Source organism: Asterias rubens, chromosome 7 (assembly GCF_902459465.1).
Source record: "Asterias rubens chromosome 7, eAstRub1.3, whole genome shotgun sequence".
NCBI classification, from domain to species: Eukaryota; Metazoa; Echinodermata; class Asteroidea; order Forcipulatida; family Asteriidae; genus Asterias; species Asterias rubens.
In genome coordinates, this window is record NC_047068.1 from 5,530,307 (window position 1) to 5,554,369 (window position 24,063).

Here is a 24,063-nt window from a genome sequence, read left to right on the forward strand (position 1 = left end):
GAGAGTTTTGCGTGGCTGATGATAATAAATAGCCGCAATTTCTGACTTGAAACTAAGTCTAGAGTTAATAATCATGATAAATAGCGCCACCAAGATAGAACAAAATTACAGACTCGGTAATTTTCAACCAACATCACCAAACAATACCACGTGGTCCTTTCTCTGTGACCAAACCTACCCCTTCCCAACCCGAGCCAACCCAACCCAACCAACCCCTCCCAACCAACTCATTGTGTCCTACAAATTCCACCCAACCATCCCGCGATCCCCACCCAACCAATCCACCCAACATTACAAACCCCACCTAAACCACTATCTAACCTTACCCAACCCCACCAACAATTAAACCTCACCCTACCAACCCCATCCATCTAACCCCAACCAACCTACCCTACCAACCCTACCAAACCTAACCTATTCCACCCAACCCAACCATCCCCACCCAACCAACCCCATCCTACCAACCCCACCCAACCCACCCTATTATACCACCCAACCCAACCTCACCCAATCAACCAAACCCAACCCTTTCAACCCCACACCCAACCCAAACCACCACCACCCAACCGCACGTGCTCGTCTCTCAACAGTCCATCGTCATCCTGCGGAGAAAATAAACGGTGGCGTATCGGGGACACCGTATTAACAAAGTATGGTGGTCTGTAACCCAGCCGTCAACGGAAATAAGCGATACTCAAAGGTGAAGATTGAGACAGCAATTACCGATGGATCACTGACTAACTTGACACAACTGCCAACCTCGTATTCAAAAAATCTTACCCACATTATTATCTCAGTCGTTGCATATCATGTTAAATCTGGGTGAGAGGACAAAACCCAAACAACAATCGTTGGATGTCAGAAACATCGTTAACTGTCCCAGATATGTTGCGGTGAAAACAAACGACTATTTCTCTTTGAATGTAAAGTGGTAAGTGTTTTGAAATAAGGAAATATTGTACCTTAATTAAATGTAGCCGGTGAAATTGTTTGCAGTTGACTGCAAGCAAATAGTAAGTAAGCTTTTGGAAGTTTTGGTAAAAAAAGAAACAACCAACCATCACACCAGTAAACTTTAAAAGTAAGATTGGTCGGACTCGTACCAGGTGACTTGACGCCACCAGCCACCACCACAGACAATGACATCGTCATTACCATACGGCGGGAGCTTCGAAACATGGCGACTGATCTACACAGCAAGCTTGATAAGGTCATCAAAAATCAAGAATCTCTACTTTCCAGAATGCAGATCGCCGAGGGCAAACAGAGAGAGATGGAGGAGGCACTAAGTTTCTCAACCCAATCCATCGAGGAACTTCAACAAAAAAGTAAGACATTTTCTGTTGGTATTTCAGATATTGCGTCGCAGTTGCAAGAGGCCCACAAGAAAATCGATCATCTTGGGGAAGCTACTCTTAATCTAGAACGGTACTCCCGTAGCTTTAATTTACGATTCGGGGGAATCCCTGAAAGTTCTTCGGAAACCCCAAGTTTTGCCTACGATCAAGTCAAACAGATCCTAGCTGAACAATTTGACATGCCTGATGCCGAGATAGAAAATGCTCACAGAACTGGCAAACCCCCCAAAATGGCTACTGACAAACCCCGTCACATCTTGGCGAAGTTTTTGTACCGACCAGAACGTATGTTAATCCTGAAACGATCCAAAGTGGCCCTTGCCAATTCCGGAATGTTCGTTATTCAAGACTTACCACCCGCTGACGCCATAAAGAAAAGATCTCTTCGCAACGTCATGAAGAAGGCCTACGATGCTGGAAAGAAACCAATATTCCGAAGTGGCCAACTGTTCATTAACGGTGTTAAATACACATCGCCATCCTAGATGTCTTCTAGTTTTCCTCTGTTTGAAGGAACTTTTGCTCAACCTTTATAACTATTCAATGAACGGTATTTTTGTTGGGCTCAGCTGTTCACCCTTTTTGCTTAAATTGTTCTAGTTTTGTATATTTATGTATACATTTAATTTATTAATCCATCCATGTTCTTTGTTCTGTGTATTCATGTTTGTGTTTGTGTGTGCAGACGCCCCTGTCATTACTTTGTATCAATACGGAATTGTTAATGTTATCAATGCCAATCATTGTTGTACCTATGAATCAAGTAAATGACCACACTGTTATAAACTGTAACATAGATCCTGACTTAAACTTTGTAACCCCTGATATATCATGTGATTACTATGATGTATATAAGTTTTCTAGCGATTTCAATAATAACACATGTACCAAATTGTTACATGTCAATGCACGAAGTTTAAAAAAGAACATATCGAATATTATTGAGTTTGTTAACCTTGTAGGAACTAGGTTTTCTGTTATTGGTATATCTGAAACTTGGCTAACGGATACTACAGATCCACTTATTCAAATTAATGATTATTCAATTGAAGGTTCGTGTAGAAAGAACAAAAAGGGTGGTGGGGTAGCACTTTATATTAAACAGGATCTTAATTATAACAACCGCAATGACTTATCTGTTAATAATTCTGAAATTGAGTCATTCTTCATTGAGCTTGTTAACACACACTGTAGTAATGTTTTAATCGGAGTTGTGTATAAACCGCCAAGTGCTTCATGTGATAATTTCTCAGAGTACATTAATGATATATTGGAAAACATTAGCGCTGAAGGCAAAAAGTGTTTTATAATGGGTGATTTCAACATTAATATATTGCAGTATGAAACAAATGATGGTGTACATAATTTTATAGATATGCTTCATTCACAGTCTTTTATCCTACCATAAACAAACCTACAAGAATTACTGAAAATAGTGCAACTGTAATTGATAACATTCTAATTAATGACTTACATAACCATACTGCTGGTGTCTTAGTCTCAGATATAAGTGATCACTTACCAGTATTTTTAATTATTGATGATTCTTTTGAGAAGCCTCAGGATGTAGGAAGACTCGGTACTAAACGTGTTTTTAATAGTAACAACACTGAACATTTTGTTAATGATCTGAATACAACTGATTGGTATTTTATGACATCACTGAATGACACTCACTCTATGTATAACTCTTTTATAAATCATGTTCTAGAACTCTATGATAAATCCTTCCCACTTCAAGAAGTAAAGTGCCGATACAATAAACGTAAGTCTCCTTGGCTGTCAGATGGTATTTATAAATCAATAAGGAGAAAAAATTATCTTTACAAAAAATTAATGAGACATCCTACTTCTCAAAACAAGTCCATTTATACCATGTACAAAAACAAACTTAATACTTTAATTAAAGTATCTAAGAATTTAAGCTATTTTTGTACAAGATTTAACCAAGAGAAGGGCAATATCAAGGGAACTTGGAATGTTATAAATGCAATACTCAATAAGGGTCAGAGGAAAAGCAACTCCTCCTACTTTGTTCAAGACGGTATAACAATTGACGAAGACAAAGACATTGCTGATCGATTTAATGAGTATTTTGTTAGTGTTGGTACCAGACTTGCTAGTAATCTGCCATTATGTAATAACACGTTTGAATCCTTTCTTCAGGATCGACAGTCAAATTCTCTTTTCTTAAATCCTATTACGCAAGAAGAAATTATAGACATTCTTAATAAAATTCCAGATGGTAAAGCCCCTGGCTTCGATGGGTTAAGTGCTTTTGTTATCAAACGGGCGAAGCATGCCTTAGCAAAGCCACTTGCTTGTATCTTCAACGAGTCTCTAATTACGGGTATTTTCCCTGACGGCTTAAAGAACGGTAAGGTCACACCAATACATAAGGGTGGCGATAAACATAACATTGCCAATTATAGACCTATTTCAGTGCTTACTACATTCTCTAAAATTTTTGAAAAACTAATTTACCACCGTCTTATTAACTTTATAGATAAACACAATATTTTATCTGACTCGCAATTTGGTTTCAGAGAGGGACGCTCAACTGAACTAGCAACGTCACATGTTGTTAATAAATTGCTTAAAGCCATAGACGATGGTAAATTCTCTGTCGGTATATTTCTGGACCTTTCAAAGGCTTTTGATACAGTTAACCATAAAATTTTATTTTGTAAACTGGAAAACTATGGTGTCCGTGGTATAGCCTTAAATTGGTTTAAGAGTTATTTATCGAATAGAATACAAATTGTTTCCTATAATTGTGCTAATTCTGATGAGCAACCTATTTGCTGTGGAGTTCCGCAGGGTTCTGTACTGGGCCCTTTACTATTCCTTATTTATATTAACGACATCTCATATACGTCTGATAAAGTGTCCTTTTGCTTATTTGCAGACGACACAAGTTTGGTGTATAGTCATAACAATGTGGACACAGCTATTCAGATCCTAAATATTGAACTTGAAAAAATTAGCAGCTGGCTCTTAGCAAACAAATTGTGTATTAATCTACTTAAATCAAACTATATGATATTCTGTTCCAGACAACATAAATATACCCAATCTGTTCCTCTAGTCTTGAATGGTGTTAATTTAAAATGTGTTACAATTACCAAATTTCTAGGTGTGTCAATTGATGAAAATCTTACTTGGAAGAGCCATGTCAGTGAAGTTTCCAGCAAGATATCAAAAACTGTTGGTATTATGAATCGATTAAAGACCTTCATTCCAAGTGATATTTTACTTATTCTTTATAATTCCTTTGTTCTTCCGTACTTAAATTATTCAGTTCTAACCTGGGGCAGTTCCTCAGTGAATTGTGACAAACTTCTTTTCTTACAAAAGCGAGCTGTTAGAATTATTTCCAGTGCTGGTTACCGTGATCATACTGCCGACTTATTTGTAAATCTAAAATTGTTAAGATTTAAAGACATTTACTACTTAAATCTAGGTAAATTAATGTACAAGTATACGAACAATGCATTACCTGGTTGTTTTATCTCATGTTTTGAGTTAACTTCCAACATACATTCATATAATACCCGTAGTGCTTCTAGCAAAAACATCCATGTCTGTTACAATCGAACCTCACTCTATAAAAACAGTCTTATACAGCGTGGTGTGAATTACTGGAACGGTCTTAATGAGTCCATTAAAAAGTCACCCTCGCAGTCAATATTTGTTGGTAAACTGAAAAAACAACTTCTTGATACACACGCTTAATTTCTGATTCTTCTTTTATCATTTTTCGTATTACTATGTCTTAGCGACTGCATGATGCACACATGTCCTGTCATGTCCCGTCCTGTTTCGCTGTCTGTCCCTAGGTTAGGGTACAAAAGCTTTTCTGCTTCACCCAAACCTTAATGTTGTCCCTTAAATAATTATAATAAACTATACTTAATGTATACAAGTAATGTTGTAATTTAACCTCTTACAACCATTGTATATTATATGTCCAAGGACAGCATTGAAATAAATGTATATTGATTGATTGATTGACTATTGGCTATGTCATGTGTAAGATAGAAGAAGAAATGTGTCAAAGTTGCAGACCCTGTATTGTACGTAGTTGCATTGGGATAACTTTCCGTGGCGCCACCACTTTTTCACTCATTTTACAAAAAGGGATATCTCATTGACTCTAATAACCCATGGTCACCAAGCGCTGAACAGTGAACTGCAGGTACCTGCCGTGCCGGGTTGGACTAAACCATTCTGTTGTTAAAGGGGTGTTACAAGGCAGTGCGGCTGAGCGTGCGCACTATATGAGTGAAGCGCACACGCATTGCCTTGTACACCCCTTTTACAGAATGGTTTAGTCCAACTCGGCTGGTACCTGTATTATGTTTTGATTTTTAGTGATTTTCAACAGACATAAAAAAATGGAGAGTGACACCATAAATATATGGTCTAGAATACTTTATTATAAAATAACAGAGGTACATTGCTACTGAAATAAATTAAACCACGAGAGGGCGATAGATGTTGACGGCACCACGCCCAAGACCCGACTGTGCCGAATAATGGCAAGCTGATCTCTTAAGTTGAGAACAGTCATTGCTTACGTAATAGTCGTTCAAATTGTCAGCCAAGCAAACCTGATGAGGCACAGTACAAGAATTTGAGGAATTTAAAATGCTTCACACAATGCACCACAACACCTGCAGTAAAAATGGAGCAAATCTATTGACTGGCTGTCGAAATTGTACGTGTTGGACCCGATTGCTGTTTGCCGTTCCAGTTTGGGTCGTAACCCTTCGGCTTCGCCGTCGGCAGGAGGGTTACATTATCGCGACTAGTCAAAATATCAAATAGAGGATTTCAGTGTCCCCCAGTAACTGGGTCTAAGTAAAGTGATAAACTTGAAATGGGTAAATTGGGCTGGGCAAATCTTACTACAACAAAATAAAAAGGCGGTTCACAGTATAAAATGAATTTAGAGATTAAAAAAAAACATCGTGTTTTAACAGATTTCCTTTAATTTCAGGTGCCAGAAAAAAAAATTGAAATTTATATTCAATATAAATGTGCAACATAAAAATAGAGTATAAAAAACTGCTATAATTCATGTCGTATATGTTAAATTCTTCAAGCCCCCCAAAAAAATGACAAGTATTATGTGAAATTGCTGTTGTAACAATTGTAATGTAAGGGAATTTTTGATTTTTTAGCAAATAACAGAAATCAGCAGTAATAAAACCTATTCTATAAGTTTGTGTTTTAATTGTTTTCAGGTTTTCTAGACTTCTTGAAGCCTCACCAGTGAACTCCCACAACTATGCCATGGAAGACTTCCGGAGCAACTACCTTCGTCTCTGCAAAGAAAATAACCTAAACCCCCAAGAAAGTGTTCTGAATCAACTGAAGCAAGTCAGACATAGTGGTACACACAGTAAGACACCCAGGGGGAACGCATTGGCTTCGTCTATACTAGGTTCATCCACTAAGATTGACACAGGGGTTGTAGGGGTGACGTTGGACCTATCAACAACATCACTGACTGCACAGACTTGCGCCATTCTTGGTGAAGCTTTGGCTAAGGATTGTTTGTTTGTTGAGCTGAAGTTGTCGGATTGTATGATAGGTGATGATGGTGAGTAATCAAAATTTGAATATTTTATAATATATTTATTTCATCATACTGACAGCGGAAAAACTACCAGTTGCAAGATTGGTCATTAAAAAGTATTTATTTTAATTAAAGGTCTGTTAGTCTAGTTTTATCTTTAAGCATTTCTTAACAGACTTGATCTTTTGAATATGCATGCCTCCATATTTGTGTCTGGATTGTAGGATGGAAGGAAAGCATCTGGGCAAAGCAAGGGTTTGAAGGAGAAATAGTAAACTGACTTCAAAATTTCATCTGATTGGTTAATTTCTGAAAAACACCCATAAATAACAGTTATTTGTTATGGCAAACTGAACCAGCAATGATTTGTGAACATCATTTTGTTGTCCCTCGTTTGTTCCAGGGTTAAAGCTTTTAGCGCCTGGACTGTGCACAAATGTCGCCCTCAGGAGTTTGGATCTTAAAGGAAACAACTTAAGGGGGGCATCAGCAGAAGCCCTCGGGAAAGTCTTCCGTCAAAATCATTCCCTTAGAAGGTAAATTGTTTTAATTTCCTTTAAATTGTTTTAAGTCTTTTTTGTGTCACGGATAATTCACTTCTTTTTGGGACAGAAGCAGGGACGTGATTTTTCCAGTTTTAACTGAAAATTCAAAGTTTTGATCAATATGCTCTCATCATCTGCTTGAATTGGTCCAGTAAATTCCTGAACAGACAAGGTTTGCGCTATTGTGTTTTTCAATTGAATATCAATATAAGTCACTGTCAACAGAAACAAATTATATGCAAATATTGACTTTGTTTCTATTGAGCAATAAAATATGCTTTAAAATACTGCAAAGAGACAAGATAAATCTGCTCTTCTTACAGATGTCTTTAAATGCATGTTGTCAGGACTCACTCAGGAGTTTGTTTTACTCATTTTGATTTTTAGTCTTGTACAAATAATTCTGGTCCAGCAAACATTTTGAGCTGCAAAACCTGCAGTTTTGTGAATTTTTTTCTCACAAATTCTTCCTAATTGTAACACAGGTTAATGTGACAAGTGAAAAAGTTTGGTTTTGTTTTCTCTGCTTTTGAAATGTTGATTAAGTTTTGTAATTTTAACAAAGAGAAAGACCAATGGGTACCAAAAATACCACATATACATCATAATGCTGTTTCCTGACTTGATTTTCTTGACTTGTTTTTTAATCATGTTACATATAATTTTAGGGTTTGTTTAGAGTGGAACTCACTGGGCCTGGATAGTGATCGCTTTACACTACTCGCTGAGGGTATATCAGCGAATAACAGTCTGGAGAGGTTAGATCTACGTAATAATCAGATCAGCCATGACGGTGCATCGGAGCTCATGAAATCACTGCAGAGGAACTGTGCTCTACAGTCTGTAGGTAAGATAAGATGGGTCTTTATGTCAAAATGTCATTCAGTAGAGGTACAGCCATGATGGTGTATCGGAGCTCATGAAATCACTGCAGAGGAACTGTGCTCTACAGTCTGTAGGTAAGATAAGATGGGTCTTTATGTCAAAATGTCATTCAGTAGAGGTACAGCCATGATGGTGTATCGGAGCTCATGAAATCACTGCAGAGGAACTGTGCTCTACAGTCTGTAGGTAAAATAAGATTGGTCTTTATGTCAAAATGTCATTCAGTAGAGATACAGCCATGATGGTGTATCGGAGCTCATGAAATCACTGCAGAGGAACTGTGCTCTACAGTCTGTAGGTAAGATAAGATGGGTCTTTATGTTAAAATGTCATTCAGTAGAGATACAGCCATGATGGTGTATCGGAGCTCATGAAATCACTGCAAGAGCCCAAGGCATTTTCTCCTTGGTAAACGGCATCCTATAAGGAAATTGTAAATTTCTACTGTATCATTTTAAGGGCATCAAGGCATTGACATTGGGGGGGGGGGGTTTTGGAAACAATCGCCTTTGTTGCCTCTGTTAAGTATCAGGGGTCGATTTCACAAAGAGTTAGGACTCGTCTTATCTCGAGTTAGGATGAGTAACTCGTCCTAACTTAGGATTAATCTTGAACAGCTACCTGAGCGGAATGTTGTCAACGGAAATGGTATTTTAACTTGTTTATAATGCACTTGTTCACCATTTTAATGTAATTTTGATATGTGTACACTTCTGAATTTTTCGTAATTATCGATTAAAAAATCAGGCCCCAACCGAAAGGTTTTGGAAAACTAAAAACACTTCTGCCGTTGAGAGCGCGAGTCAAAGGACAATGCCGCTGACGTCATCTCTGTGAGCTTGCTTTGTTATGCCTCAACGCTGCAACAAAGCGGCTTTACAAATTGGAGCTCCCAGAGATGACGTTTTGAGAGTGATTACGTAACAGGGCTTTTCGCAAATCTCTCAGAAAAGCCCTGGATAAGGGCATTCAAAATGATTGTTTTTTTACACAATTGAAATCTTTTTATAGTCATATGACTCGATTTCCCTATTCTTTGAAAACATTTTAAGTGAATTTCAGCAAAGTTTACGACTTGACATATTCGTTCAAGCAGGTCTTTAAGGTCTGCATGCTACAGTGCAGGGTTGGGACTTGTCCTAGGTCCTTAGATAAGTCTTAAGTTGGGAAGAGTTTTGTGAAATCGACGGCTGGCCTTAGATTTGTTCACACACTTTTCCTTCACTCAAGTGACTAGTAGTTATTAAGAGCACAGCTGGTGTTTCTGATCAGCAGAATGTGGGTTCGAGTCCTGGGCACAATGCCCAATTTCACAGAACTGCTTATGCAGGCGTCAATTTGAAGCGTGGACCGACCCTCCTCACGTCATCACCTTTCTTCACCTGAGCCAATTATGTATAGGGTCAGGATTTCACCACCACTTCACTCTATCAGAAAATGTGTTAGTCCAAGCTTCACCCTTTGAATTATTTCCATAGGTGAAGCTACCACCACGCAACACACATTATTATACACATACACAGTCGCGATCGCTAGCCTGAACATCTGACGTCTTTCCTTGCTGATAAGGTATAGACATGGGAACCAGTCTAGTTCACCTCGTTGCTAACGTTCACTAACGTTGGCGGCGCACAGCTCGTCACAGCAGTTTGCAAGGTGGTGCGGTGCGCGATGTTAGAATGTGTGTATTTGTGTGGGCAAACTTCGGTTCAAATATTGCGCGCACGCAAATTCCAAGTTGGCTTGCGCATATTTCAAAACAGGCCATCTTCAAAGACTGCATCACAATTACAGTTGTTTGAAACGCCATGACTTTGACATACTTTCGGCGCGACCGATGTCACATCACCAAACACAAATAAGGCTCGTCAACGCTTCACCCTTTTCATAAACTTTATAGGTAACACTTCACCCATTTATTAAAAAAGAACGTTACGGCTTCACTATAACAACAAATTATTGACCTCAGGCTTCGGCATCGAAACGGCGTCGATATTTTGCGACCTCTGAGGAGTGTCGGTCCACGCTTCAAATTGACGCCTGCATTAAGCACATAAAGTAGCTAAGCACATTAGCACAACACAATTATGCTTAGCAGAATAAGGTAACCTGGGCACAATGCCCAATTTGACAGAGCTGCTTAAGCACATAAAGTAGCTAAGCACAACACAATTATGCTTTGCAGAACAAGGTTACCAGCCAAAATACCATTTTACATACACCATTTGTGACTGATATTCAGCTTGTGTTTGCTTAGCAGGATATTGTTTTAAAGCAATCCTAATGCAGTACGGTCTTGTGTGTTTAGTAATACACTTAAACGCACCCAGTGCACTTATCACAAAAGAAGGTTTTTTTTCATTTGCTGTAGTATATTTCTGGGATTAAACAATACAATGTTGTTTTTGGGGGGCTGAAGTAGCACCTTCAGGTGCTAAGGTAAGGTGTTACATAAATTGGTCTCATAAATCGAAAAATCTGTTTAGAAGTGTTTCAGTTTGTTCAAGCGCCTTGAGTATTGTACCTTATTGGTAGATGTGTCCTGTGTTTGTCTGTATATTGTTAGAAGTGTTTCAGTTTGTTCAAGCGCCTTGAGTACTGTACCTTATTGGTAGATGTGTCCTGTGTTAGTCTGTATATTGTTAGAAGTGTTTCAGTTTGTTCAAGCGCCTTGAGTACTGTACCTTATTGGTAGATGTGTCCTGTGTTAGTCTGTATATTGTTAGAAGTGTTTCAGTTTGTTCAAGCGCCTTGAGTACTGTACCTTATTGGTAGATGTGTCCTGTGTTAGTCTGTATATTGTTATACAACTGAAGCTTTTTGTTTGATTGAATATTCAGATTTACGTTGGAACAACATCGGCATTGTCGGAGGGCGTTCAGCTTTAGCAATGCTACAGTACAACAAGACACTGACAGATCTAGAACTCTCAGGAAATAATATTACTCAAGACATCGTCAAAGCAATTGGTGAGATTGTTTATGTAAAGCACGAAAAGTTTGCAGATTCTCTCTGGTTTCACGAGGGCCCAATTTCATGGCTCTGCTTATCGCTGAATTCTGCACCTACAACCACCATTCTCTGCTTACTGTGCAAGCGCCAAATTTCTGCGCTAGCTGTGAAAGCGAAGAATGCCTAGTAACATGGAGTACGTACGCGCACAAGAACAAATTCCCTGCTTACCTTTTTGTACTGTTTAATTTTTATTGTATCTTTTAACAAACTGAAACCCATGGGAGACCAGTGGTTATCGTGAATGGGCCACCCTGTTAAAATAATAAAAAAACAAATTTATAATCATTTCTGTTACTTTTAGATATTGCTATGCAGCATAGTCTCGAAACGTTGATTCGTTGACAACCAGGGCCCAATTTCATGGCTCTGCTTACCGCAAGCACAAAATCAGCGCTTATGGGAAGCAGGGAATTATGTGCTTACTGCAAGCATATTTCACAGGTTAACGGCGAATTTTGGCTTCTGCGCGTGCGTACTCAACGCTTACTCAACGCTATGCTTACCAGGCTAGCGAATAAATTTGGCGCTTGCACGTAAGTGGGGAATCGTGATTGTAAGCGCGGAATTCGGCGGTAAGCAGAGCCATGAAATTGGGCCCCGTTCTTTTCAGAACCAACCCAACTCAATAGAGATTCACATTCGAACCAACCTCTCTTAGATATACTCACACCATGCAAAGTTGCATTATACTTAAAATATAAATAAATAAATAAACATTTCTTTCCCATTCAGATATTGCTATGCAGCATAATCTTGACAGAGCCAACTTGTCTAATGAGCATCAGACGAGACAGAGCATCATGACACGGGAAATCAAACAACTCAGAACAGAAAAGAAACAACAGGTATGTGAACATTCAGACAGAGCTGATATGCTTCCTTCTGACTTCCGATATGTATACCTCTGTCTTCTAAAGCATACACAAGTCAGTCCTTGAACTTTGATAAAAGTTCCTACTTTTTCAAAGGGTGATGCAGACACAGTTTATATTATTTTGGTATTGAACAGAAAAAAACTGACTATCTTTGTTCAGTTCTTTCTAGTTTTGAAACAAAATGATATGAATTTATGCTCAAAATTAGAAATGTGTCATTATGATTGAAGCATGTCTGTCTCTGTACATGGTATCTTAAATTCTCAGCCAGTTACTGCACGCTTCCATTCTCTCAATGGGTATGATACAGATGGAGGGTGCGCGCATGCAGTAATTATAATAATGGCTTCTTATATAGCGTGCATATCTCTCACTCAGTGACGCTCAAGCCGCTTTAATATACAGTGTTTTCCTGTATGGTATGTTGAAAAATGTTAATTTATGAGACCTACTCCTTTTACATAGCTGCATTTAATGGTTTACATGGTGCAGTAACTGGGTGTTAGTTCAGAATTCCATGTAAAACCACAGACCTGCTTCAATCATGATGACACAGGTATCTTTCTTGCATCTTATCTTTCTTTCAGACAGTATTTATAGTAAGATGGTGTCCATCTAAAAAGTAAAAACAAAGTAAATACCCAAAATTGGGTAGGCATGTTTCTCATGACAATTAGTGGTACTTTTAATCAAGTTTATAAATGGAAAATTAATAATTAATCTTTCAAAATATTTACTTAAGCTGTGGACTGCTTTTCAAATAATATGATTTTTCTTGTTCTGGTTCCCATCAGTCGTCAGATCTGCTGCACCGAATCGATCAACAAAATGATTTTCATGATAAAACCCGGAGGGACACAATCCACAAGATCTATCAGCTGCAAGAGGCACTCGCAGAGAGAAAATCAGCATTTAACGCCCTCAATGCCAAGTAAGAATTGTTACTTTTCAGGGGAAAAAAACATCTGCTATATTAAAAGCTTTGTAAGCAATCTCTATTTGCATTAAGTTGGGGATTCCACATTTTAGAAAAGCTGTTACAATGACTCAAGATGCGTAATGGCTATCTGGTGCTGAATGAGTAACAGCACCTGACTCAAGCTCTGATGTTTCTGATCAACAGAGTGTGGGTTCGATTCCGGTCCCTCACTTAATCAATATTTAGATAAAGATAAATAGTAAACATGCAGGTACAACCATGTGTAAATCTCTTATGTGTGAGTGTTGGCTCATAGAGGAGCTTGTTTGGTCTCGACGTTTCTAACAGTATACTCTGCTCATCTTGAGCTCGTCTTCAGAATTTAAAATCTTGATTTTCTTTGACTCACCTACCCAATCTTCTTGATTTCGTTGGTTTTCACCAGGTAGGGTTTTCCTCACATCTTATCAACATCTTGTCCCGTTGGGCTTCTTTAGGCCTAATAGCTACAAGTTAAATACTTTGGAGTAGTATAAATAGACTAATGATTAATTTTCCTGACAACTTTTCTCGCAGGTTATCAAAGACTGAAGCCGAGTTGTTATTGGTCAATCAGAGGTCACGTGACTTGAGTGAGTTATTAGAGATATCGAGGAAGGAGAACGAAGCGCTCGTCGTGATGCATCAGAAGGAATTACAAACTCAACTTGGGGTAAATAATAATAGTAATAATAAATAACATTACCAAGTTCTTTTATAGCGCATTACATTGGGCCTTTAACGTTCCTTTAAATTTTCTCTGCTTCCTGGGGAATATACAACCCATGGCTGCTCTGGCGCTAAGAAGGCTCTTTCAAGCACAATATCAACCTCTACCCTCGCAGGTACCCATTTACCATACCCGGGGTGAAGAGAAGCAATTATAGTAAAGTGTCACAACCAGGACCCAAACCCACACTTCTTTTATAGCGCATTACATTGGGCCTTTAACGTTCCTTTAAATTTTCTCTGCTTCCTGGGGAATATACAACCCATGGCTGCCGTGGCACTCAGAAGGCTCTTTCAAGCACAATATCAACCTCTACCCTTGCAGGTACCCATTTACCATACCCGGGGTGAAGAGAAGCAATTACAGTAAAGTATCTTTCTCAAGGACACAAGTGTCACAACCAGGACCCAAACCCACACCCCAACGACTTAACCACAAGGGCTTGAATTCAATGCACCTAGAAACCACTTGGACATTGGACATGACACTCTAATTGAACCAAAGGGGCTTTAATATGAACAGTTGAATAGTTATTATGTTGTGTGCCTGAAAGAAGGGCATACGTTTCTTTATCCTTCTTCCAGACACACAAAGCACCTTTATCCCAGATACAGAAAGTTGTCAACTTGTCAATAATCCAGAGGCATATCACTCAGGTGGGATTGGAACCGATGACCATTACCATGACACATCGGTGTATTGTTTGGAACCGATGACCATTACCATGACACATCGGTGTATTGTTTGGAACCGATGACCATTACCATGACACATCGGTGTATTGTTTGGAACCGATGACCATTACCATGACACATCGGTGTATTGTTTGGAACCGATGACCATTACCATTACACATCGGTGTATTGTTTAAAGATCCCAAATGATTTTCACATATCTTGTTTATCAATTTCTCTCAGAGCAGACTGCATAAACATTTTTCAGGATGTTTATTTTTTTATTTTTTTATAAACACTCCCTATTAGAAATACAGCAACAAACATTTCTTTTTGTTTTTATTCTATCAAACTTCATCATCCTCATAATATACATGTAGTAACATATGATTCTGTTTTACAGTCTGATATATTTTCTGTTACAATCTTTATTGTCACGATTACTTGTAGGAGAAAGCTGCAACAGAGAGCAAACTGTTACAAGAAACCTCATCTTTGAAGGATCGAAGCCTCCATCTTGAGACAAAATCAGATGAACTTGACAGACGCTGTCAGAATCAACAAGATCAGATTTATGAATTGAAGGAGGAGTTAGCATCTAGCCACGCCCAGACCAAACTACAAGCAACACAAGCAGAAGGTATGATTTACTCTCTGAAGATGATTAAAAAAAGGGTTTAAAAATGGCTTGTTTCTCGCTACATGAAGATCTAGTTATTCTGTTGGTAACTGAGAAGGATACTGTAGCTTTGACCGGGGGTTGCAATAAACACGGTATAATGACACAAGAAAATACAATTAACTGGCTTTTCTGTCCTTGATCCAGACCTTTATTTACACTCAACAAGTCATACTACCGGTAAATACACAAGAGAGAAGCCCTAAGCTAGAGGACGCCCTCTCTGGCGAGCAGGTTTACCGATCGGCCTGCAGGGGCCGCCAGCAGTGCTTCGACAGAGAGTGATGCTGGCGCCCCCTATCGATCGGCACAGCTGCTACAATACCAACAATTGGTTTTGTTTTTAGTGTTTGTAGTTACAACTTATGGCTTCAATGCTTGCACGAAGTCTCAGTTACTTTTGATCATAGTTCAACATCTTGATGGAAAAGATACAATTTGGAAAATAAGTCTAGCATCCCAGAAGTGTTTTAAGAACACAATATGAACGTTTTCCATCCTATTGTGATATAATAAAATATAATTGGCTGTTACAAACAGCTTACCAAACAAAAGAACCCATCGTATAAATGCAAAAAATAGTTGATGGCCTGAAATTTCGACCTATGCAGAGTCTTTCTCGAAGGCTACATAACAACACAGGGAACATGAACAAATACTTGTTTAACAAAAGCAGTCAAGTGAAAAGCAACTGGAATGAAATGAAAAGAAGAGAGAGGCAAAAAGCCCACAGAAATAGCATGGGATAAACAATGAAACCATCTCATTTGAAAACATCTCTATTTGCTTCAGAGCGACTCCAGAATGAGAGACAGAGATTGCGTGACCAGCAGCGAGATGTAGAGCAGCGCCACATCTCAGAGATTCATCATCTCCGTGAGTCATCTGAGGAGAGTGAAAGAGCTTACAAAGATCGCATCAGTAAACTAGAGGAACACCGAAGACACATTGAGGAAGAGATGAGCAAACTTAAGAACCAACATCTTACGGAGAGACTTGGGTTAGAAGAACAGATTCTCAACACTAGACAGAGAGTCAAAGAGGAAGAGGTATGATGTATAATCCTAAGAACAAAGCAATTTTTGTGAAAGAATCTTGCTCAAGGACACGAGTGGGACTCAAACCCACACTCTGCTGATCAGAAATACTAGAGCTTGAGTCCGGTGCTCTCAACCGCTCTGTGGCAACACACCAATCAGCTGTCACATTTAAACTCCCTTTTCAAACTGTAAAAACTAGCAGCGGCACTTGTAAATGCTGGTTTGGCACAATGTCGAACTATGACTTGTCTTTTATAAACTTTTCCTTAAGAAACTTCAATCAATTGACTTGAGACTTGCCCTTAAAGACATGGGATACTTTGGGTAATTATCAAAGACCTGTGTTCTGATGTATCCCAACATATGCAAAAAATAACAAACCTGTGAAATATTGGACTCAATAAGGCACCGAAGTTGCAAAAGAATAATGAAAGAAAGTACTCCTTTGTCGCATAAATTTGTGTACTTTTAGATGCCTAATTACCTCTTTCTCAAAAACTTTAGAGGGAGCCGTTTCTCACAATGTTTTATACTATCAACAGCTTGCTTTTGCTCATTACCAAGTCAGTTTTAATTCTAACAATTATTTTGAGTAGTTCACAATAGTGTCCAGTGCATTTAAGGAATATTGAGTTGACCTCAGACTTGAACACTGACTCTTGATAGGATTTGGCTCAAAGACTCACCATGATTGGTTTTTTATTGTTGCAGCATCAGCGCATGAAACATCTTGAAGATAAAATCCGGCTCTTAAACAACGCTAAGGATGATCTTCAGCAGCATCACTCCCAACAAATGCAGACTATAGCTGAGTTGCAATCCAAGAATAGTAATTATACACTTGAGGTGGAATCCCTTAAACGCACATTAGAGGAGCTCAATCAGGTAAAATTAAAGCAAAATTACAATTTAATTTGTTACATTTAGAGATTGAGGCTAGGCTGGTCTAAATAGCATACCTCTCAATTGCTCAGACTTATTGGAATTGTCCAGATTTTTGAGATACTTTCAGAGCCTCCTGGTTAGCCCAGTCCAACATTGTGCACTGTGGCCCAATCGAGTTGTTTTCTTTTGTACCTCTTTGAAATTTTCTTCTACTGGGTCTAATAAGCCCGACTATAACAGACGTGTATTTCATTATAACAAACGTGTATTTCATCTTTATTGTTTTCCTGTAACTATTAATATCGACCAGCACCCATTTTAAGTGCTACAACTGTCTATAAAATGTCTGTATTTTGTGCATATATTGTGTGTTTTTTTTCACCATTTTTGCTATACTTCCATGTTCTGTACAGTTTTGTTTGGTATTTGTATTCTAATGTTTGATCAAGGGTTCCCATTTAGTGTGCCTGTTCAGGGTTTCCCATTTTGCACCCTGATGTTTGTTTACAGTTTTTGTGATGTATTTTGTACCTTTTAATGGTTTTTTTTATGATGAATCCAACGGTATGTGGTTGCAAATAAAATGATCCTTACCTTACCATAAAGGTAATAATCTTAACTTATAATACCGACCATAGTTATAGTCGTTAATTCCCCCACTCGTTCTTTCCCGCCATTGTTAATCAAACCCATTGTTTGAGATTTAATAGTCAGAATACTCATTTGAAATTTGAAAACAGTAGCACCTAGTCAGATTTCTAAATATTTTTCCTCCATTACAGGAAGTAGCATGCAAGAACAATGAGCTTCAAGCAGAGGTTAATAGAGTCAAGTTAAACCACAGTAAACAACTAAGTAAAATGGAAGTCCAGGTACAAGACATGGAGTCATTAAGAGAACGATGTTCAGCATTGGAGTTACAGCTTACAGGTAGGCTGCTCCCCCATTTTTCAATATCATGTTAAGATATTGTATGTAACTTTGTGTATAATAGGGATGATATGATTTATGTCCTGTCTTTTATGTATGTCTTTCATTTCTTTGTTCGGCCGTAGGCTGAGAAACAAAAGATGCTGCTTCGACCTGGACATGCTGCTTCACCCTAACTTTTGTAATAATAATAATAATGGACACTTGTAAAGCGCTGGTATCCGCCGCAAGCGGCAATCATGGCGCTGCTCTACAAAAGAACAACCAACAAGCAATGAAAGTAGCATGACATAATAAGAAAAATAAACTTAACAAAAAGCTTCTCTATAAAGGTGAGTTTTTAAACTGTTCTTGAATATGTTATGAGTGATTTGGAGAGTTTCACAGTTTCCGGGAGGGAGTTCCAAATCCCTTGTGCTGAGCTCTGAAAACTTCTCTCCCTCACCGATGATTTGTCGTTTTTTCCTGGAGGAGTTTGTGTTTTGTAGACCGTAAGCCACGATGTCCGATCTGCACAAGATCACTTGAACATGCTGGAGCATCACCTTGCAAGATCTTGAAAATAATGAGGCACAGTTTATATTTAACCCTTTGTTGGATGGGCAGCCGGTGCAAGTTGGCTAGCACTGGTGTGATGTGGTCCATTTTCTTGGTGTAAAGTGATCATCCTTGCTGCAATATTCTGTAATCCTTGAAGGCGAGAGAGTTGCATATTGTTAATTCCTTATAAGAGCGAGTTGCATGCATCTATCTTGGACGTGATGAACTTTTTGTTTCTTCAAATATACATGTACGGTCTATTTGATTATACAACATTATGTTTTATTCTGTGATTTATGGCAGCATTGAAATAATCGTATCAAATTTGATTTAAAAAGGTCTGTGGTTGAGTTTTTGAAGGTTAAGTAGCTTTAGTAAAAGTAACTTGGGTTTGCCAAAGTGGGGCCTGGTTGTGGTATAAAACATGGACCATCTTGCTCGCTCCTTGTTTGTATTTTGCTGGTCTCAAGTTGATTTATTTCTCAATTTGCTGTGTATTGCTAAAGTCACTTGGCTCTTGTGTTTGGTGTATTTGTGTAATTTTTACATTTTAATATTTTAGTGCAATTTTTATCTTTTAACTTTGTACATCGAAGCTATTTTGGCCTTTGGGCCACCTGTTTCAATTTAATATGATGATAATAATAATTATGTACCAAAAAGATATAATTGTAACTTTAATCATCTTATAGGAATGTTGGTTTAACCCATATACACCGATGTGTGTTAGCACTGTATACTCAGAACGTTCCCGAGCTCTGTGAAAAAATCACAGGCATATTACTCGGGTGGGATTCAAACCCACGACCCCTGCAATTCTAGAGCAGTGTCTTACCAACTAGACTACCAAGATACAAGGTCAGCGTTTGCCATTTACCTTTTTTTCAACTGGCAAGCAGGACCAGTTGGCTTGCCAGGTTTTTTGCTGGTCTGTAAATTTGGGAAAATATTAATACTGTTGTATACCAATTGATACAGGAGCTAGAGGAAGTTCGACTCCTATACTTTCTATCATCTTGACAGTATGGAATGAATATTTTGTGAATCCTCAGATCAAACAAGGAGACATCGTGCAGAGCTAATGGATCGTGATAATGAGCTAGTCAACACAAGAGACAGAATGAGATCTCAGGAGATTGAGTATAGCAGGATGCAAGAAGAAGAAGCGCAAAGGGCTGGAATGCTACAAGCAGCAATCTCAGGCTATCTCGTCTCCTCTAGATCTCCCGCCGCTACTCCAAGGAAATAATGAGAATCCATTAAGACAGGTACATACTTCCTGCGAATGCGAAGCGAATTATCACATTATATGGCTGTTTTGTGAAGGCAATATTTATATTAATTTGGATTTGCAGGAAGTATGTTTATTGGTATTTTGTGATGTACAAAGTTAGATTGTCAAGAGCAGGGCTTGAACCTGCAACCTCCAGATTAACAAGCTGGTACTCTACCAAGTAAGCTATCTAGCCCTAATGCTGGCACCTTCCTGTTTTGTCAGTCTCCCTATTTTGTCAATTTCTTTCTTTTTCTTTGTTCAACCTAAAAATATTTGTAAATTTACTCTGTCAGTTTAGCTTGTGGTTTATTACTATTTATTTATTTCTTCTCAGTACTGTGCCAGGTTTACAGCAAATAATGATCTATCTGAAGTTTTTCATTCAATTAAGACTTTTGTAGACTTGTTGGTGTTTTTTTTATATTCCATGTTTAACGTCTGATTCATGAGCACCACTTCCAAATTCTGTATTTGATACATTTCCAAATAATAATTTGACCCAGTGTTAATTTTTAGGGTTGTCTTCCAAGCTCATGTGGATTGCATATGTTAACAGAGTAAAGATTGTCAATATTCATCTTAAAGGCACCGGTAGTAAAGATAGGAAGATTGTCAATATTCATCTTAAAGGCACCGGTAGTAAAGATAGGAAGATTGTCAATATTCATCTTAAAGGCACCGGTAGTAAAGATAGGAAGATTGTCAATATTCATCTTAAAGGCACCGGTAGTAAAGATGGGAAGATTGTCAATATTCATCTTAAAGGCAATGGTAGTAAAGATTGGAAGATTGTCAATATTCATCTTAAAGGCACCGGTAGTAAAGATGGGAAGATTGTCAATATTCATCTTAAAGGCACCGGTAGTAAAGATTGGAAGATTGTCAATATTCATCTTAAAGGCAATGGTAGTAAAGATTGGAAGATTGTCAATATTCATCTTAAAGGCACCGGTAGTAAAGATGGGAAGATTGTCAATATTCATCTTAAAGGCACCGGTAGTAAAGATAGGAAGATTGTCAATATTCATCTTAAAGGCACCGGTAGTAAAGATGGGAAGATTGTCAATATTCATCTTAAAGGCAATGGTAGTAAAGATTGGAAGATTGTCAATATTCATCTTAAAGGCACCGGTAGTAAAGATGGGAAGATTGTCAATATTCATCTTAAAGGCACCGGTAGTAAAGATTGGAAGATTGTCAATATTCATCTTAAAGGCAATGGTAGTAAAGATTGGAAGATTGTCAATATTCATCTTAAAGGCACCGGTAGTAAAGATGGGAAGATTGTCAATATTCATCTTAAAGGCACCGGTAGTAAAGATAGGAAGATTGTCAATATTCATCTTAAAGACAATGGTAGTAAAGATGGGAAGATTGTCAATATTCATCTTAAAGGCAATGGTAGTAAAGATGGGAAGATTGTCAATATTCATCTTAAAGGCACCGGTAGTAAAGATTGGAAGATTGTCAATATTCATCTTAAAGGCACCGGTAGTAAAGATAGGAAGATTGTCAATATTCATCTTAAAGGCACCGGTAGTAAAGATGGGAAGATTGTCAATATTCATCTTAAAGGCACCGGTACCTTTTTACCTTTTGATTATTTTAATCCTGATTGTAATTGTGTACAACTAACCTGTGAAGGTAGTTGCGTTTGAGATACTGCGAAGCAAATGTGACCAGGCAGAAAGAATGTTCCCTATAGGAATACACAATCTGAGTCGCATTACCGCGTCTTATATTCAATTTCGGGGGATAAAAAGTGATAAATTTTGCCATGACGGTAGTACTTCAAAGTTAAATGTTTCCCAGAATGCATTATACTATCCACAGCTGATGTACTTTGCCATTCATTTTTAGAGTCGTTACCAAACGTATACAGACTCTTTAAAGCATAGTTTAAATATGCCACCAGTGTATCTGACCGAGTGTGAAACCAGACTTTCTGCTTCTCCTCCTCCATACACTCTTGATCTGCTGAGATAATAATAATAATAATAATAATAATAAGACATTTGTAAAGCGCCTAATACGAAAAGCTTCTAAGCGCATAAAGAGAACAATAAAGTATACAGTGAGAGAAAGATCAAAATTTACAAATAATCAAATTACATAAATAAGCAGCTTTAAACAAATGAGTTTTCAACAGAGACTTAAAACAGTGTAATGAACTAGCCTTGCAAATATGCACAGGAAGACTATTCCAAAGAAATGGTGCGGCATATTCCAACAGCTTTATTCCACGTTCTGCATCGCTTTGGAACTCCCTGCCTGGTACATGTTTCCCTCCATCCTATACAATCCAGTCTGTTTTAAGATGAATATCAATTCCTACCTTCAGCTTCCCCAAAGTCTTTCCACTTTAAATGATTTTGTCTTCTTGTAGTCCTATACCAAGAGTGGCTTTTAGGCTTGGTTGGGACGAACTTGTTTTAAAAAGAATATTTCAAAACATACTTGGTGCTGGTTCTTAGTCTTGAGATATATTCAGAATGAAATACCTACATATTATGAAATGAATTACTGTTAGTTGCCACTTCCTTGCTTCAGTTTAATTCTCTATAAGGATTGGGACACCATGTTCCTTTTAATTGTACAGATTTTATTGTAAATACCTGAGGTTTGTAATATTTACTGCGTGTGTGCTTAAGTTATACTGTTTTATTGCTCACTATTTTTTTTAAAGTTAAATAGTTTGGGGCAATTTTTGTTTCAGTATTTTGATTTTTTAATTTGAAAAAAATCAGTGTGCTTCAAATATTATGACATAAGTTTAGTTTGTAGTCACAACTAGAGGATTTTCCCCTCGAATTTTAAGGTCTGTTTTGCATAAGGAAAAGATTGGACTTTTCCCCTCCCATGTAGATAGTGTGGATTTCGGTTAAGGTGCGTTGGTTTAAGGTAAATAGATTTTAAAAAGTAAATAAATGCTAATTTAATTACTCTCAAACGGTTGCATTCATCTTATAGGAGGATTCATAAATTAAAATATTCACATCTTTTGAGAAACTTAATCGTACTTTTTAAAATAATGAAGTTTGTACCCCCTCCCCCCCCCCCCGACTGGTACTCTGTCACGATTGGCTGAAATAAGGTCATGTGGGGTTCAATTTATAGGTTATTATTAAATAAATTACAGTGTGTAATTTTCTGGAAATAATTCTTGAAACAAAATTAATTTTGTTTTTACCCATTCACCGATGTGTGTTAGCACTGTAAGTCCTGTGAACTAATATCACAGGCATGTTACTTAGGTGGGATTCGGACCCACGACCTTTGCAATTCTAGAGCAGTGTCTTAGCAACTTAACTAGTGGAATGTTGGCTGGTAACCTGCTTTTGCTAAGCGCGACTTACATGTGCTTAGCAAATTGTAGTCCTAAGACGCCTACATTGGCTCCCCATCGCAAAGAGGATCACCTTCAAAATCTGCCTCCTTGTGTTCAAAGTTCTGCATGGACAAGCCCCACAGTATCTTTGTGAACTCATCTTCACTAAGCACAGCAGTCGTTCTCTACGGTCTGCTGGGTCTCACTTGCTGGTAGAGCCAAGGTCTAGAACAATTCGTTACGGAGACCGTGCTTTCGCTAAAGCTGCTCCTGCCCTTTGGAATAAGCTCCCAGTCTCACTTCGCCAAACAACATCACTCAACAACTTCAAGAGGGAACTGAAAACACACTTGTTCACTTAGACTTTCATTGGGTTTCATTATGTTTTGTTTATTCTTCATTTTCTATTGTATAATGTTTTCATTTTGTGTAGGCGCCTTGATCGGTTTTCTGGAAAAGTGCGCATTATAAATCCATATTATTATTATTATTATTACTTACAGGCTTTATGAAACTGGCCCCAGGGCACGACATCAATCTTAACTGCCAAGCAAAGCACTGCATCACAATACTAATATGGAAATACTGATTGAAAACTCATCTTAAGATGAATCTTAATGCTTTGTGAAGAGTTAAAGGCACTGCAGCCGATTTCACGAAACGCTAGGATTAATCCTATCTCGAGTTAAGACGAGTAACTCGTCCTAACTTCGGATTAATCTTAAGATCTGCATGCTACAGTGCAGGGTTGGGATCAATCT

The 24,063-nt window shown here is 38.0% G+C and overlaps 1 protein-coding gene across 1 annotated transcript; it reads left to right on the forward strand.

The window, feature by feature from the left end:
* Positions 1-768: 768 nt before the first annotated feature.
* LOC117292373 (leucine-rich repeat-containing protein 45-like) lies at positions 769-22,983 on the forward strand. The gene is made up of 13 exons (XM_033774398.1): positions 769-931; positions 6,608-6,966; positions 7,346-7,478; positions 8,156-8,334; positions 11,213-11,341; positions 12,120-12,232; positions 13,057-13,193; positions 13,758-13,893; positions 15,075-15,264; positions 16,096-16,352; positions 17,055-17,228; positions 18,011-18,158; positions 19,751-22,983. Exons 1-13 carry the CDS (start codon positions 810-812, stop codon positions 19,945-19,947), a joined length of 2,274 nt encoding a protein of 757 aa, XP_033630289.1. The 5' UTR covers positions 769-809; the 3' UTR covers positions 19,948-22,983.
* The last annotated feature ends 1,080 nt before the right edge of the window (positions 22,984-24,063 follow it).